This window comes from Xiphophorus maculatus, chromosome 3 (assembly GCF_002775205.1).
Source record: "Xiphophorus maculatus strain JP 163 A chromosome 3, X_maculatus-5.0-male, whole genome shotgun sequence".
NCBI classification, from domain to species: Eukaryota; Metazoa; Chordata; class Actinopteri; order Cyprinodontiformes; family Poeciliidae; genus Xiphophorus; species Xiphophorus maculatus.
Window position 1 is genome coordinate 18,770,360 of NC_036445.1, and position 18,638 is coordinate 18,788,997.

The following is an 18,638-nucleotide window of genomic DNA, read 5'->3' on the forward strand; positions in this document are numbered from 1 at the left end:
TCATGTCAGATTTTAAATTACTAAATGCATTTTTTTTAAATCCATTTAAACTAAAGAGAAAATTGTATATAGTTATAAATGTAAGTACACTTATGGGTGCGTTTCTTCGTCACTTTTCCGAGAGAAATTCAGATTTAATCCTCGTGATTCAGCAGCAGCTGGAGGATCTAATGCAGCCGCTGCGCGCGGGCTCGTGCACGCCGCTGATTGGACGAGCGCGCTTGGACAAGGCACGCGGACAGAGCGTCGGTGCAGGATATCTCTCCCAGAGCTTTACTTTGATTTCTTTTCCTTTTACAACTTTTCCCCTCCCCAAAAAAGTAACCTTAACTTTTAATGAAAAACAACCGAGTTTGGCGCTTGTTTGACTGTGAAAAAATCCCACATCGAGGGTGAGTGAATTCTGCTAATCTAAACTCTTAATAGCTGCTGATATTAAAAGATAATGCACTCTTATAGTTTAGGGATCTAATGCTGTTAAACTCATGAGTGTCGGCTTACTTGTTGATTAGTTTTGGTTTGTGCGATATCAGCTCTAGAGTCTTGGTCATGTTTAATTCAGTCTGTCTGTCAGTATTGGAAAAATCTGTGACTGCGACTATTCATCACGCAATTCCCCTCCATTCTTCATTCTAGTCTAAATATTAAATATTATTAGTAATCAATCAATTATACATAAGCAATACATCGTATGTATTAAAGTATTATATCTAACTTAAATATTAATGTTTTATTTATATTTTTCATAGTAACTCTTAAGTTTAATCTTTCCCTTCAGTGATGTGACACTGATGAGATCTGGAAAGAAAGATAACCACAGCCAAGGAAATAAATCTGAAGTTTTTCTAAAATTGACAGTTGTATCTAGACCACCTGTCAATTTTACAATTTACATTTTACCACAAACTGCAAGATCTTGTTTGATATCTGAATAATAAGGAGATGCATGAATTGTACTCTAATTATCTTTTGGTTGTTTCTCTTTCAACTCAGGATTTCACAACCTAATCGGATAAACACAACCTTCAATGTGTAATTATGTGACTTTTGGATTTATACATATTTTACATATCATAAAATGTGCAACTTAGTTGTTTTTTGTCTTTAATCAGAAAACATCCAGAATTTCTTTTTTTGTGGACTTTAAATCTATTTTTAAACTATCCCCCCAACAAAATGTGTGCACTGCTGCTACATGGTTTGAGGCTAGAAGTACATGTACATTCAGTACATAGTCCATTAAAATGTGTTAAATGTGGTGATCTGATGAATAAGGAAAACCTTTGTAGATATCATTGCTGCAGTAAACAAACCAAAGGTAGCTGGATGGATAAGGAGGCCACAGGGTTTGACATGCCCTGATGATTTGGAGGTTAATCCCTTTTTTTTATTTTCTGAGCTCCCATGAGGCCATCAGGAACACTGCTGTGTTTTAGATTTGGTTTGATACAGTTGTTCTCAACTGGTTAGCCACCGCTTGTCATGGTTGTGAATGTCCTATATAAAGCAGGAAGTGGATGCTGTTCCATTCATAGCAGCTATTGGCACTTTTAGATAAAGCGACTTTATATCGAGTGGCAGAGCATGCATGGCTCAGGATTTTTTTAGGGAAGTATGTTGTGGAGGGGTGGTGGTGTCTTTGTAAAGACTATCATTATAAATGCTTGATGTTGCGCAAGATTGTGTTTTTACAATGTATAAAAAATAATCTCCTTTTTCTGTTTTGCACTCTTAAATGTTTCAGATTTCTAAGCTAATTTCAGGATCAGAAAAAAGTCAACCAGAGACATAGAAATGGTTTTAAAAAAGATTATTTTATTTCTTCAGTGAAAACAAAACACCAATCACATCAACCTGCCTGCTTTTAAAAATGTTACTGCCTGTCCCGTACAATAAAGAAATCCCTCAGATAGAACCTGTCCGGCAATAAAGGGCCAAAAATCTCAACGCATCATTTCCCAATTCAAGAAACTTGAATACAGATGAGAAGCAGGAGTGGCTGCGCTACCAAAATTATCCCAAAAATGATTCGACAACTCATCCAAGAGGTGAGAAAAGAACCCAGAACAACATCTAGAGCACTGTAGCGCTCATAAGTTTAATAAATGAAATCCTTATTTGGACAATTACTTTTTCACTGCACTGCTTTATGATCTCAGTTTAAAGAAGATGTGTTCAGGAACGTCCATACGTCTTGTTCCTGGCCAGCGTCGCGTCCTGGCTGGTGACTATCTCCAATGCTCAGTGGCTTTGAGGTCTGGTACACAATGTACAAGTGCATCACCAGGGAGAGACACTCATGTCCAAGGATAACCTCCAGTTAATCTGACAAGCATGTAGTTGTTGAGATAACATGCCAATTCAGCACCAAAAGATCCCAGTTAAAATTTGAACCCAGGACTGCAAAGCTGTTCAGCGTGTTTTGCAACAAATTCCTGCAAGCTTCAGTCAACTGAAGCAATGTTCAATAATTAGATCTTCTACTGATATGTAGGAGACTGATTAAATCAGCTACTGCAAGTACTAAAGTTGGTTCTATAGGCTGTGGGGTGCACTTAGCCTTGCCTGATCTAAGTAACTAACATAATTTGGACTAAGATTTGCCTAATGTTGCTTAAAACGATTTTGACTGAATTGTACTCGGAAAAGTCTCAAAAGCGAATTATTTCAATGTACGTTAAAAGAAGGATCATAATGAAAGAGTTTTTTAAGTTGTTCAATACATTGCAGTAAAATTTTAAAAATAAGCCTTTTAAAAAAAAAAATTAAACTTTAGTTGGTGTTCAGGTATTAATTTTCCAATCTTTCAATAACACATTATTATCTAGTGATATTTTCAAATTTCCTGTCAACTTTAAACATTTTTTAACTCAGAAACACGGCGGGGCGCTGGATGAATGACTGCTTTAGCACCCAACCATCGGGCTTAGCAAGTTTTCTGGGGGAAACCCTGCAACTGCCTTAAATGTATTCCACTTATGAAAAATAACACAGTCTTGTAATGCTTTCCAGATTGATGGGCATCAACAAATTCTTCGTTAAAGTAGATATCGGTGCCACTATGAAACCAAGCAGCAGATATGTCTGTTTTAGCAGTGAAATTTGTAACAAAATGAAGTTTTATATTTCCAAATGAATCATTTCAGAAAACATCTGTGCTCTGTGATGAAAATGTGTTATTTGCTCATGATTTTATAGTCTGTTCAAGCACTCTGTTGTTTTTTTTACCTTTTGTTCCTGCTAAAACCATTCAAACCCATTGGTTCATGTACAATTATTGATCAGTTTTGCATGAGCTTCCCATTAATTATCAAACTGCTGTAGGCAGCAAAAAAGGCTTGACTTTTTTCATTTAGCATTTAGTAACTTTTTTTGTATCGTGTTACATTAGCACCGCACGCTCAATATGTTTCATAGCAAGAAAATGCAATAGAGCAACACAAAGTAGTGCATAATTATGAAGGAAAATAAATTATTCATACTTATCAAGGCTTTTATTAAAAAAAAAAACCAAATCTGAAAAGTGAGGCATGCATTTGTATTTGGATTTCTTCTCTCTTTTACAGCTAGTTACTAAACAACTGCTTTGCATATTCACCTAATCATAAACTGTTAAGTGAAGACCCCATAGCACCAATCAGAGAAGCAGCCAAGAGGTAAATGTTTTCTTTGGGATAGTTTGTTTGCTATATATTCTGCAAATAATGGCTTTATGGAGGAGTGGCAAGAAGAAAACCATTTTAAAATACAACTTTAAAAAGCTTTGCCTGAGAACACAGTAAACATGTGGAACACTGTGCTTTAGTCAGGTTAAACAAAGATTAAACTATTTGATTTACATGCAGATTTCTGTAGGTGTTAGGAAACTAGCACTGCACATCACCCTGAACACATGATTCTCACTGGGAAAGTTGGTAAATCACGATGGTGATGCTTTTCTACGTTGAGGACAGGGAAGCTGGTCAGAGTTTGTATGAAGATGGACGAAGATTCTTCTAGGGTAATCCTAAAAGAAAACTTACTGTAGGCTGAAACGGAAGCAGGGAATTGACTCTAAAGATACAGTCTGAGCCATAATTTAATTGTTTAATTCGAAGAAAATGCGTATATTTGAAGAACTAGTCAAAGTCCACCAATAAGTTCAACTAACAATCTGTTTCCAGGCTTGAAAAGTGAGGTTTGCAGCTTTCTCTGTCCAACCTGACTGAGCTTCAACTATTTTGCAAAGAAGAATGGACAAACAAAATCCCTTAAGATTTGCAAAGTTGAGTGACAGACCTTCAAAATACTCACAGCTGTAAAAGCAAAATAGTACAAAGTATAACCAAAACGGGCTTAAAGCTGCATTCTTCTGATCTTATTTGGAAAAAATAATTGAAAAAGATGATTTTTACTCCCTTTCTCTATCACTAAGACTTTGTGTCGGTCTGTCACATAAAATCTCGGTCCAGTACATTAAAGCTGGAGAAAGTAACGTGATAAAATGTGTAAAAGTTCAATGGGTATAAATACTCAAGGCATCTAAACCAAAGCCACATAGTTGAAGGTGTTGGAAAAAAGATGATCTAGTACAGCATGAATCCTTCATTGCTCCAGTTTTGAAGATAAGAGTTTTAGGCTGGAATAAAATTTTTGGGACAAACTTAAACAGAGCAGCTGGGATACGTTCAGAAATTATGGCATTATTAAAAAAAAAAACAAAAAAAACATACAGAATGGATGTTTATGTTGAGCATGACAAACTTCATAAACATATTTTAGGAAGTTAGAAACCTTTTATGTGTAATCTTTGTAAGGAGACCTTCAAACAATTGAACAATGAGTGCCATGTAAGTTATTTGCAATATTCAAATGAAATCTATAAATAGTGCCATATTTCTCAATGTTTTGTTTTTATTTGTTTATGTGTCTTGGGCATCTTCTTAACTGGAAAAGAATTGTGTAGAGTTCTAACTAACCCATTGCAACCTGCAACATCTCAACCCCCTACGGATTAAAACTTGGTCTTTATCTCTGCACGCAACTGAGGGAGGCGCAGCAGCAGAAATAGTTTCAATTAACAGATTAAGAACAGATGTCAACATGACTTCTTGTTTGTGTTTATTGTAGGATGCGGAGAAAATCATTTGTGCCAGCATGTGTTTTTTTTTTTTTTTAAGTTATCAACTCCCTTTGTACCTTTAATCAGACTAATCTTAGTCTAGCTTAAAGATTGTTGACTCTTTGTATATTTTGGGGGTATTTAGATTAAGTGCTGACATGATTCGAGTCTTTTTGTGGGTTACATAAGCATTCATATCACCTGGGATCCTCGTGAGCTCTGGCATTATGGGTAGATTAGTCTTTTAGTTTTGACAAGAAATACAGCTTTAAGAATAAAGCAAGATACCGCTGCCACAATTTCCATTTAATGGAAGCTCCTGTTACAATTTTTAAACAGATTGAAGTGAAAGGACTTTGAAGATCTCATGTTTGTTTATTTTAGATGTTTGAGTCTTGCGTTTTATATATGAAGCACAAAAAGTGTCTGATTTGTGAGGAGAAATTGCATAGATTTGCTAAACTTTAAAGAGATGAAGAGAAATGTGTTCAGCGGTGAGCCACGTGACTCTGAGAGACAGATAGCCAATATGTGGCCTGGTTTCCGACCTTCACTGATCAATATTAGGTATTGATGTCTCCATTGTGGCTTCTCTCTTCTGTCTTTTACATATGTGCCTGCTTGTTGAGTCAACTCTTCCTTCATCAGCCTATTTAAAACAATCAAATACTTCAAACAGTTTGTAAATATGCATCAAGTCAAACTGTGAGTTTAAAGCCAGGAAATGTGACAGATTAGGTCAATTAACATTAGCATAAAACAGAGAGTGCTAAATGAAACTTATTCAAAACCAGTTCAGCAACTCTTAAATCCGACTCTGTGCACAAAATCTTTACAATCTGGATAAATCTTTAAAAATCAGTAGATGTGCCCTTTAAAAAAAAAATACAAATAAAAATAATACATTTTTGCAAAACAACCACAGACAAAACAAACAAAAGAGTCAAATAAACACAATGTGATGCTTCTTGTTTTCTTTCTTGTCTTTTTTTTCTTTCTGAATTTTTCTTTCAGAAGTAAATTTCAAGAAAAAGTATTTTTTAAAAGTCAACTATGAATCTGCTACGATATGAAATTGCAAAAAAATAAAATTAAAAATTAAACTACCTTATGCTTTGTATTACCTTTTCTATATTCATTATCACCATCCAGTCTGGTTTAAACAGCATCCTACTTATTGATTTGGTGATATTTGGCAGCTAATTCAAAACTTTAAATTTGAACCATTCTCAACCTTCGTGGGGTTTTTTTTCTTTATGTATAATTGAAATTACAGTGATAATTCACCTTTGATTTCTAGCAGATACCTAAATGCAGTGGTTTTGAAAGTGGGTCGTGGAGGGCCGGCATTCTGCATGTGTTAGTTCTCTCCCTGGTGGTAGTAAAAACCTTTTCAGCATGTCAGTGTTCTTCTTAGGCCTCCTAATGAGCCGTCATTGGATCCAAGTGTGTTAAACCAGGGAGAGACTTTGAACACCACTGCTGCCTTAATGTTTTGGTTCAAACATGAGTGGAAATGTTCACTTGTGGAAATGTGGCCTTTTCTTTTACTCTTGTCCTCGCGGATCTCTTTGTACAATGAAACAATGTTACCGAACCTTAATCCAGCCTCAAAGTGTCTTTTGAAAGGAACCATAAAAAGACTGGAGGCTGAACTGATCCTTCTTTTTGGTATCAACTAATACGATAATAATAGCAATTAAGCATTAGTTAATAGTATTTTTTGTTAGTTAAGCTGATCAGTTGTACAATAATGAAATGTGTATAGATTTATGAAGCGTTGTTCGCTCTTAATTATCATCATAACAGATCAACAAATGAAACAAAATATGACAACGGGGAGAAAAACATAATACTTGAACATTTTTTCTTCCGACTCGTTCCCTCGTGGCTTGATTCTGGGCAGTATAGCCCATCAGCTTCTCTTGAACAATTTTCCAATGTACCCTTCCGTGAATGTTTTTGTATCTGGAGTAGTTTGGGATATTTGCCACCTTGACACGATAAGCTGCTGCAGCAGGACTCTCTCATAGGACCAGTGCTGTACACAAACGCATGATCATCCCTCATCACCTCCTCCAACCACTCCTGCTGTTGTCCAGAGGCAGATTGCAGACCTGAGAGATTGTTTATTTGGCAGTTTCCTGGATGGAAGGATACTGCAGTCACCAAGGTCATAACAGCCTCCTCGTGAATTTGTTCATGAAGTTTTCTTAAGTAAATACAGCTGGCCATAAAATTACTATTTTATAAAAGTTAAGACTTCAAAATGAAGACATTTTAATGACGGTGTAAATATTTAAGCAGTTTTACGATGCCATCACTCTAAATCAATACTTTTTTTCAGTTCAACTTTTGAACCCAAGTCTTTTTAAGTATTTATTGCATTTATAAAACAACAGTGATACAGAATCAAGTCTTAGGCATAAAATTTGTGTTTTTTAATAAGCTGCATCTCTGCAACCGAGTATCAAGTTGGTTGTTCTTCTTATGATTCTTATGCTGTTTGTTAATTCACCTTACATTGCATGTTTTAACCAGACTCTTTTATTCAGTGTTTTTTTTTTTCTTAAGCTAAATCTGGTGCATGTTAATATATACCATACGGTTTGCTTTTTTATGTTTTATTTGTTATGCAAGTGGGCTGAGGATTAGCAAACCCTGCTGTGAACATTACACAAGTCAGGAGTGCAGCTGTAATCCCTCGCACATCAACACCGTCCCATCACCCCCTAATCATCTCTTGGAGACAGTTTGTCCTGGTTCTTCCTCTCAGCCCCAATCTCAGTCTTCTGCCAATTAAGCCTCAAACCCTGTCTGTCAAATGGTCGGTGTTGTGCTCCCTATAAGATTTTACAAACTTCTCACATTTGTCACATTAGAGCCACATAGTTTTTCACAGCAAATGTGGTAGAAAGCTTTGGGTTAGATCCCTTTTATGTCAAAACGTTTTGAAAAGTATTGGCAGAACAGTTAATTTCTTTTATGGAAGAACATGAGATGTTTGATAAATTTCTGTTTGGCTTTCATAAACTCCACAGAACCTGCTCTAATTAAAGTTAATAGAGACATTTTAATGTCAGCTGATTCCTGAGCATCCACTATAATGGTTGTCCTCAATCACACATCTGCTTTTCTTGCTGTAGATCATACAATATCTGCACGTTTTCACAAAAAAAAAGTAGATTACAAACTACAAACGTTTTGCTGTCATTTTCTATAGAAATTTAATAAGAGGTTTATTGAAAAAAAAATTGCTGTTCTTTAATTTAACAAGCTAAAGAAATTCCTTATTGGAGGCATTTTTAAAAATTAAGTCATTTGGTTTCAAAGATTTCTATTGTGGCTCTAAATGAATTTTGTAAGTCTCGGCCAAAGGGAAAATGAGAAATGGGAATGGTTGCTGATCCCTTTTGTAGGGAGTCTGAATACAAATGCAATTTTTTATTCATAAAGCATTTGAAAACCGTGAATCATCATACTATTTTGTGTTGGTCTCTGTCAATAGAGAGAGAAAAAAAAATACCACAATGATGTCTGTGGTTGTAATGTGTAAAAAAAATAACATGCAACGGTTAAATAAGCAGAGAGATTTAGTGTTAATGTTTTTCTTCACAGCCTGTGCCTGCATGGATCCTTGTGATGAACTTATTCTTCATGGTTAGGACTGCCGACAGAAAGATAATCCACTCAGTAGATGTGAGAAACCAGCAATGGAGCACTGGTAGGAATCATCCTTGTCATTAATCTTATTATACGTCATATTATGTCGTAACTTTTAAGAATTTAATGAAAACAAAAATAATTCTGACGGAGCTTCACTCTGTTTTTTTTAAAGATTTTGCTTCATAAGTTTTCTCTGGCAAACAGTATTTTAACTGGTGCGTTTCTCACATTTCTACTCCTTTTGTTTGTCTAAATTTATTTTCAAGATTGGCTGCATGTCAGGTCCCGACAGTCCAAACCAAAGGATCACAAATCCAATCCTGGCATCTGATTAAAGGGAACTGGACAAACGGCAGACTGCCCAGTGATCCTCCCTCCTTTACATCGAAAATTCGCTCTTACTGATCATGTATAACAAAGCAAGGTCAACGCACAAGTCAAGATGAACCCTTATGTCATTTCTCACTTCAGGAGGGATTTATTCCCCCATTTTTATTTGTTATAAACCTGTATTTTTCTGTATTTGCACAAATATCAAAGCTGCTGCTCTCTGTTGTTTTGGGTAGTTTTTGTGTTTTTAGTGGTATGACTTTTGGTTCTGGGGTCATTTTTTGACCAAGAGCCTTTATTGTCACATAAACTGGTTAAGCAAGGTAATTCAACGAGCACATTTTTATTTGAACGGTGTATTTGCGCAACAGTTTTAATTTAATCTTAATGATTAATTTTAAAAATGTAGTCCATGTTGTTTTTTTATATTGCATTTTATTTTATTATGATTATCTTGTTATCAAACAACAGTTTCTGTTGTCTTTGTCAAACAACAAGGATTTAAGAGATCTAAATCCACAGAAATGTTTTCCCTTCATGGCAGCCTATTTTTCAGTAATTTGTCTATCTTCTACTACCACCAGCTTTCTCATCTGCGCTCAAATGCTGAGAACTTTAAGAAAGTGATCTGTGTACTTACCTTTGCTTTACATTTGAATTAATCACTTAGAAACTTAAAATTATTGGTTTCTCTTGAGATAGATCATAGTAATCTTTTCTTGTTGTTTTCTTCCCCACTTTTGTCAGGTGTTAAGTGATTTCCGAGTCATAATGCAGTTTTGTAATGAGGTACGTCCGTTCTGAGGTGTTGTCTCCTGCCGGTGATAGTTAGAAGTAGAAATCTAAACATTAATATTTGCAGTAAAACGGTCAGTACATTAAACAAGTTCAAAATGTCCACCATACAGATCTGTAGTCTTTTAGAAAGTAAATGTGAAATAGCGAAAGCTGTGACATGATCAAATAAGGAATGATGACCAATATATAACATTCAGTTGGGCTTTTACTGCAAAAGTGACCTTCCTACTTATCAATTTATTAAAATAGTTCAAGTGAGCTGCACTTTTAGTTTTTTTGGTTTGTATTTACTTTTTTGTGATGACATGTCTAGTCTAAAACAGAACTTTCATTCTACTGTGTCTTTTTTACCTCATGCTAATTCCAAGTGGATGTAAACCTGGAAATATCTTTCATTGTAAGACTGCATGTTTTTTTCTCCTACTTTTCTGCATGTTATTTTCTGGAATAGTTTGCTCAGACGGAAGTCAAATAGGTTTTGTTTTGCACTTATTTGCATTGTTATGAAATGTATGCCATCATGAGCTTAGTGATCTTAAAATGCTTCTATTTGCATTACCCAACTGCAATGCAGTTTCAGTTTATATTCTTCATCAAATGATGCCTGCTCAAAACCTCTATACCTTCTTTTTATTGGTTTAAACTGAACTTTACCAGCCCTGCATGCTCTTGTGTCGCATGCTGAGGTCAGTTCTCCCCTGAAACACCCGGAATGAACTTTCGCATGAACGCAATTGCAAAATAGGGACTCCTTGGTTTGCTTTTGTCAACCTTCACTGCACATTACCTGCTTTTATTTACTTCAAAGATTGGGTCTACCAGTAAATATAATTACATAAGACCCCACATTTTCTGAACAATTACATACTTTGGAGAACCAAACAACCGGTTGTGGATGATGAAACAAATGCCTGTTTGGATTGATGGTCATTGCTTGGACCGCAAAGATCTCATTTTTTAAGAAAGACTGGAGGACTTTGAGGGTAAAACCTCTTAATAAATCTACTGACTATACGAAGCCACACTGAGATATACAGAGATTTTACTTCAGATGATGGGAGCGGCACGTATTAAACGTCGCTTCAGTGCTGTGGTTGATGGGCCAGTGGAGGAGGAGGAGGTCATGAGGCTAGCACAAAGTGCAAGGGCAGGAGAGAGTCCAACCGGGTCAGGAAGCCCAATCAGCTCCTCTCCAATCCATGCCCTCAATGGCAAAGCTCTACCTCTTCAGCGCAACACGAACAACGCACAGACGCAGAGTGCTGTCGGTGAGCCAGCTGGTGAAGATGCTGGAGGAGAAAGCAGAGTGAGAGCAGGAGGAATGTGCCCAGGTCCAAGGAATACCAAAGGCGCTAGTGAAGGTGGGAGAGGGGAAAGATGTTCTTCAGCAGACCAGGATTCCCTCTCTTCCCCCTCCACTACCAGCCGGCGACGCACTAAGCGCTCAAACCGCCGGCCCCGACAACGCTTTGTGGGCAAGGACGGACGCTGCAACGTCACCTTCGTCAACATGAGCGAGAGGGGCCAGCGGTACCTCACCGACCTTTTTACCACGTGTGTGGATGTACGATGGCGCTGGATGCTGGTCATCTTCACGCTCTCCTTTATTCTTTCCTGGCTTCTCTTTGGCTTTGCCTTCTGGCTCATTGCCTCTGCACATGGTGACCTCTCCATTCAGATTACCCCCAGTTCCGGTTCTTCTCCTGGATCAGGAGAATCCGGCTCCGGGGGAGAGTCTGATAGAGATGCAGTGGTAGAGGAGCCATGCTTCCTTCAAGTAAACAGCTTCATGGCAGCCTTCCTGTTTTCCTTGGAGACGCAGACATCCATCGGTTACGGATTCAGAAGCGTGACCGAAGAATGTCCCCTGGCGGTGTTGGCGGTCGTTTTGCAGTGCATCGTGGGCTGCATTATTGACGCCTTCATCATTGGGGCAGTCATGGCGAAGATTTCCAAGCCCAAGAAGCGCAACGAGACTCTGGTGTTCTCTGATACTGCTGTGGTGGCCCTGAGAGACGGAAAACTGTGCATGATGTGGAGGGTGGGAAATCTACGGAAGAGCCACCTGGTTGAGGCGCATGTCAGAGCACAACTACTGAAGGTAAGCAGAGAAAACATGAACTATAAAAACAATAAAAACTGAACTTGGACAGTTTTGCATAATGTACCAAATTATAAAGGTGGACTTAACAAGAGATGGGTTAAATTAAAAAAAACAAGACACCCCAGAGATTGTTATGGGGAAAGAGAGAAAAAGAGACAGAAAGCGGGAGGAAGAGAGAGTCTCTAGACCATCTGGCTTGTATTCTGCCAAGGCCCAGTTAATGAGAGTTTGTTTTATTCTCTAGCGTTTGGAAGATTTGCCATGGATTAACTTGCCTACAATTCTTTAACTGAGAGCCATTGTCCTTCATCATCCCATTTCCGCTTGCATATATTAGTAGATGATTGTTCTTTGTCTATAAATATAAATATAATTCTTTAAAGGCTTTCAGTTAAAATTATTTAGTGCTTTCCAATGTTTTCACATCATCATTGCTTTTGTAGACCTGTTCATGTCTGCTCTCTCCAGATATTCCTTAAGAACAAAATTAGTAGAGCTCAGAAATATTTTGATCTCTTTGAAAATAAAAACCATATCAAAGTGCAAACAGGGCAGATGGGATCAAGATTGCAAACATCAAAGGAATACTCTTCGACTTGCCAGAGCTACATACTGTATATTCAGATGGGTGGATGAGAGATAAACGTCTGGACTGGCAGTGTGAATAGAAACACTGGTCTTGCTCCAAAATATAACATTTTGCCTTTTGAAAGTTTTTTTGAATTTGAAGTGTAATAAGAATTTATGCCTAAAAAATACTTACGCTTTCTCTGTTTTCCCAAATCTGTTTTCAGCCAAGGGTGACACCAGAGGGGGAGTATCTGCCACTCGACAACGCAGACATCAACGTGGGTTTTGATACTGGCACCGATCGCATCTTTTTGGTCTCTCCTGTGACTATAGTGCACGAAATCAATGAAGAGTCACCTTTTTTCGAGATAGACAAAAAAACCTTGAAGAATGACTCTGAATTGGAGGTGGTGGTCATACTTGAGGGGATGGTGGAGGCCACATCGATGACAACGCAGTGCCGCAGCTCCTATCTGGCTTCTGAAATCCTCTGGGGACACCGTTTTGAACCCGTACTGTTTGAGAGGAAAAACGGCTACCAGGTCAGAAAGGAGAAATAATACATTAATGCCCTTTGAAATGCTTGGCAGCCTTGGTAAAGATGTATGAAAAAGGTTCATGGTTCCTGGAAGCTTGTTTTTGAAATACCAGGATAATATAAAGATATATATTTTTGAAATTCAGACATTAAATTGCTGTCTTCCATGTCCATCTCAGTTCCCAGACCTAAATCTGATAGAAAATCTGTGAAATGAGCTGATGTCTGGGACTCTTGGTGATGTAAAATCTGACTTAGACGAGAAGACTAAATGTTTGCTTATTGGCAAAAATGAACTGTTCAAAGTATTAACAGCCATGGTGCCAATGATTGGGACACTAATAGTTTAGTAAAACAACAATTATTTCCTATAGTCAAATTTTTTATTCAGTTGAAATGATTGTACTCAAATTAAAGATATCAAGAGTCCAACATTTTTCAGATTTAGATTTTGTTAATGCTTGTCATACACTACAGGAAAAGATTTTTGTAGAAGGTGTTCTATTGGTCAAAGGAATGTTTTCTAATCTTAAAACAAAAATGACCTATCTTTTGCATTTTGTGCTCCTTGGACACATCTTAATAACTCTTTGAAATGAGGATTAAACTAATGAAACTCTCTTTTTTCTAGGTTGACTATTCATTTTTCCACCGGACCTATGAAATCCCAAACACTCCGTCATGCAGTGCAAAAGAGCTGGCCGAGCAGAGGTACATCGGAAGCTCTTGCTCGTCCTTTTGTTACGAGAATGAAGTGGCCCTGGAGCTCGCCTCCCCAGATGAAGAAGCAGATCGAGAACATGGCTGTTCCCCCCAACCCACCCGAAGACCATCCTTGGAAGAACATCTTCACTGTAACTAAGCATAAAGGGTAGCAGTCTGCTAAACAGAGAAAAAGCTGAGCTTCAGGGGATAACACGAAAAAGACAGAGTCAAGCAAGTTTATTTGGGCAGACCAAGCGAGAAGTGAAAATCAACTACTTAAGCATTGCCAGATTTGTTAGATTTATATTGGAACCCAGTGTTAAACATGAGAGAGAGGAACAAGTTAGAGAAAGGTTTGGGGAGTTTGGTTACAGCTCTGACCTAGTTGCCTGATTGGGCCTGGCAGTCTTTCAGAATCATTGAAAACTTGTTTAAGTCTCACAACTGGCCCATCACTTCCACAGCACAGTCATCTGACTCTAATCCCTGATCAGAAGGACGTGCAGCAGCTCCACCTGCTGGCTACAACTCGTCACTGGCTCTCAGTGATTCTGAACTGAAAAAATTGCTTCTTTCAGCTGCTGTTGTGACATAAGTTTGTTGTTACTCAGGAATGCATTTTCAAAACTATGCTGACTTATCACTTCAGTGTTTCATTTCCAATGGTAAGTATAGTTAGTGTCCTTTCTGTAACGCTGGAGAACGGGTACTTTGGTATTTGAACAGAAATCCTCATTGCAGAACAAAAGTGACAAGGAGAAACTGTTGGAATCCAGCAGCAGTTTTCAACAGATTCTCCTTGCTGAGTGTAGTGCATGCTTTCTACTTTTTTGTTTTGTTTTTTGTGGGATGTTTTGACTTGCTATAATGTCACTGACTTATTTAATATATTTTGAGTTGAAATTACTTATTTGTTTTCAGGAGAGTCTATGGTAAGGTGTTAAAGCACAGTCGAGTAGATGATATTGACTTTGTCCAGATGATCTGTTAATCTTGCATTTTCTTGCTCTAATATCTTCTGAATCCTGATATATGATATGTCAACAAGAACATTTTTTTTTGTGATTCTGTCATTTTTGGAAAATGTGCTAACTGAGCAAAGGTGTCATAAATTGTGAAGCGTTTCAGTCGCTGCTGCTGGTTCTGAATTTGACACAAAAGGACTTCAAACTTCAGAAACCTCAGAAAGTTGTGACTCAGTTGACTGGAGTGGGACAGATTTTATGATGATGGCAAGATTTTGGTGTCTTGCTGTTTCTGTGTCTGTAAAAACTGTCTTTTATTTGCACAAGTGGACTGAAACATCATATTTATAAGATATTAATCTATTTTAAACTCAATAAATTGTGTAAAAGCTTTCTAATTTAAATATATTACAGATGGGTTCTCTGTGAAAATGTGGTGCCTTCAGAAATGTAGCTACAGTCCCTTCATCTGCAGCTGTTTATTTCTTGCATTGTGCTTAAAAGAATATTTTTGTTATACCCATTTTTTTCTAAAGGATCAACTTTTGGTTTGTGAAATTATATTCCCTGTTTCCATGGTACTTGAAAGTTTGAATTTCCAGTTTTCAAAACAAAAGAAATGCTCTGGAATGCCCTATGAAGTATGAACTTCTAATTGGAAAGTGAGAGGTTTGGCTGCTCTGCATGTCAGATGTAGTGACACATGCGGAAATAATCAGTTTATTTGCTTTTCTGATAAATCAGTCCTTCACATAGAACAGTATGAGATCTATTTTGAGATTATGATGAGTGCTGCATGGTGGAACAGTTGTTTGTGATATTGCCCTGCAGTAAGAAGCTTCATATTTGCATGTTTTTCTTGAGCATACTTGGGCTTTTTCCAGGTACTCCTGCTTCCTCCATTTTCCAAAAATATTCATGTTATGTGTAAATAGCTACCTTAACTTGCCTTAGTAGTGAGCAGGTGTGTACATGATGGTTTCTGTCTCTGTTTTGCTGCTGGGATAGACTGGTGACCAGTCCAGATTGTACTACACCTCCCCTTAGGATCGCCCACAGAAAATGGTGTAGAGACTGAATGGATGGATGTTCATTCATTGTATAAATGCATACATTTTACAGAATATTTTATGAAGTTTTGTGAAATGTTATTGGCACGTAGTATTTAACCAGGGTTGTTAATAAACTCCACTGGTTTTCTGCCTTACAACAGGAACAATGCTACATTTAAAATTGAAACCTTTGTTTGGGAATTATGTAACACCTGAGTTAATCTTGTTTTATAGGAAGCTGGCAAACAGGTGATGTTTTGCTTCTAAGAGGTCCAACAAGTCTGTTGTATATGCATTTAAACAAAGAAGAAATATGCAAATTAATGCCACACAGTGATGTGTATGCCATAGGTCAATGAGATCCACACCATCAGAAATTAAAACATACAGTTTATTCCTGCAATTCATACCATGTCAATATGCAGAGCAGCCACATTGACTCTGATTTTATACTCCCCAATTGAAAGTTATGACTTCAGAGGGTGCTGTATTTGATATTTAATTTTTCTAACTTGTAACTTGGTAGTTCTGACTTCCTAGTTTGGGTGGAATTGTATGTGACGTAATTCCAGGTCCTGATTTCAGAGGTAGTTGAAACACTAATTTTTGCTAATCCATTCAGCGACTGAGCAGGTATACAATGAGCACACAGTGAATGTATAAGAAGCTTTGTTTCTTCATTATACTACAGAGTATAGAATGTGCACTTTCTAGTTATTTTACAAAGCACTTTGAACTTTTGGGTGTGTTTTATTCTTTTACAAGTTAATGTGAATCACACAGCCTAAGTTGTTAGGTGTTTTAAGTGTAATGGAAGTAGCATTTGAGGAGTTACCTAAATTAGCCTGTCTAATGCACAACCTGTAATTTTGTTTGAGTTTTGCACAAAAGTAAAATGGCCTATATAATAGATCTATTTGATCTATTGTTATATAATAGATCAAACTCTGCAGTGTCCCAGTATTTTTGTAGAATCAGATGCCGTGTCATACAAGAGGTTTTGCAACGTTAGGAGGAACTGTGTTTTTAACTAGTAACATTTTTTTTGTTAACATCAATGTTAATACTGTTCCATGCACTGTTTCCCCTCACTTTTCTTCTTCACTGCTTCTATGTCCTATTAATAGTCTCCACAGTGGCTCGTGTTATTCACCCTGCCTCCACTGCCACCAAATGTAACTTGAGTCCAAAGCACCATCACTTTCACAGCATCTTTTGAACTTCAGAATAAAAACTGTTTGGTTGACATTTACTTCTCACAATACAGCTCAACACATTTTAATACTTTGTGGTAACTGCATTATAGGCTGTGATGCTATCATTGTTTTTTTTTTTTTAAAACTAAATGGGCAAAAATGAAATCATCAAAGGTTTCAGTGATTTTTTTTTTTCTGTTTTAAGAATGGGGATTCTCTATTTTACTTTGTAATTTAGAGTGACCTTAGGCACAGAGCACTTCCAAATAAAACACAATTGTTTTGTTGAACAAATAAAAGAAACTGATGCAACTGCAATGATGTTTTTTGTGGTTGAATATTTTCCTCACATTGTTAGATTACAGATTTAAACACAATCAAGATGTAGCGCACATCTGGATTTTATTTGCATTTACACTTCAACCTAATGAGCATGTATTTAACTGTAATTATTGTGGTTAAAGTTAAAGAAATAAACTAACATTCAGTGTTTCTTTTCATTGGATTGTCAAATCCTATGTTACTATATTTTACATCTCACGGAATTTATATGTAATGACTGCCTATAAACTGGTGGATTTGTTTTGCTATGACTCATTTAAACTGTTGGAAATATTTACTAATAGCCCTGTGAACCATGCACTGCAGAAATGCAGATTCAGTCGGATTTTCAAGGATGATCTGAATCACGTGCCTTGGGGTCAGATGCCAATCGAACACTCTTTGCAGTTTTCTTGGTGAAAATATTAAAATCAGATCCAGGATCAGTGACTGCGGACCTCGATGCCACAGAATGGTAAACAAAGGGCGCGCAAATCCCCCCACTGTAGCGCGAGAGCGCCGCACGGCACCTGCTGCGCTGCTGCTGCAACACTCCGATTGGCTAACTAACGCGTCAGTCAAACATGACCCCGCCTGCCGCCTTTCACCATTGGCTGACGGTACAGCCGTTTGTGTCAACGTCAATGTGATTGGTCACCACGCCCGTTAGCTGCCCGTTTTAGGGCGGAGAGCTGCCGCCGCATTCATGAGGCGGGTCTGCGGCTAAACTAAAGGCGTTCATTGGAGTCCTCTCGCTGGTAAAGCCGTCTGCTCGCACTTGGTTGGTTCACCACCAGGAAGAAGTTGTTCGGGATTGAAGCCGTCGTCATCGCCCTCAGTGCTCTCCACTTTATTCCCACCGCGGAGAGTGTGCGGCTCCGCTCATAGAGCAATGCGATGATAAAAACCGCATATGCGGTAAGGCTACACACCTACCAGGCAGGGAAATATCCACGAAACAACCTCACTCCGTTTTCTCCTCACACCGCAGCCTTATCCACTACTCACATCGGAACCTGAAGGTGAGACATTTAATTACCTTTACCCTAATCCAACTCGTAAGTAGCCGGGGCAATAACCTTTAACATCTCATATTTCAGCGTAGCTGGCTAACCTCGCTTGCTTAGTAAATGTGAGCTCAGAGCCTAAACATGAAACATTAAGGCGACTGACGACGTTCATATTGGTTTAAAAATGCCTTCTGTTTCATCTTAGAAACTCGACCTATATATTAATAGGCTGTAGCCACGCTGATTTATTTTCCTAATATATGAATAAAATAATTTACGAGT

General features: G+C 37.6%; 2 protein-coding genes across 8 annotated transcripts in view; both read left to right on the plus strand.

Moving 5' to 3' along the window:
- The first annotated feature begins 239 nt into the window (after positions 1-239).
- On the plus strand, positions 240-15,168 carry LOC102223706 (inward rectifier potassium channel 2). Of its 3 annotated transcripts, XM_023330801.1 has the most exons (6): positions 240-392; positions 8,720-8,825; positions 9,845-9,886; positions 10,264-11,996; positions 12,794-13,111; positions 13,739-15,168. In XM_023330801.1, the coding sequence occupies exons 4-6, from the start codon at positions 10,947-10,949 to the stop codon at positions 13,967-13,969; spliced, it is 1,599 nt and encodes a 532-aa protein (XP_023186569.1). In that variant the 5' UTR covers positions 240-392; positions 8,720-8,825; positions 9,845-9,886; positions 10,264-10,946; the 3' UTR covers positions 13,970-15,168. The 3 variants fall into 3 exon arrangements, with proteins under 3 accessions (XP_023186569.1, XP_023186568.1, XP_014324191.1); XM_023330800.1 differs by having other exon boundaries at positions 9,845-11,996; XM_014468705.2 differs by lacking the exons at positions 240-392; positions 8,720-8,825 and having other exon boundaries at positions 9,524-11,996.
- Positions 15,169-18,184: 3,016 nt separating this feature from the next.
- Positions 18,185-18,638, plus strand: part of LOC102228705 (myosin-10-like) — a 39,399-nt gene continuing 38,945 nt past the window's right edge. For all 5 annotated transcript variants that reach the window (XM_023330781.1, XM_023330784.1, XM_023330782.1 and 2 more), the window contains exon 1: positions 18,185-18,368. The gene's annotated coding sequence lies outside the window, so the exon portion shown is untranslated. The remainder of the gene's footprint in view (positions 18,369-18,638) is intronic.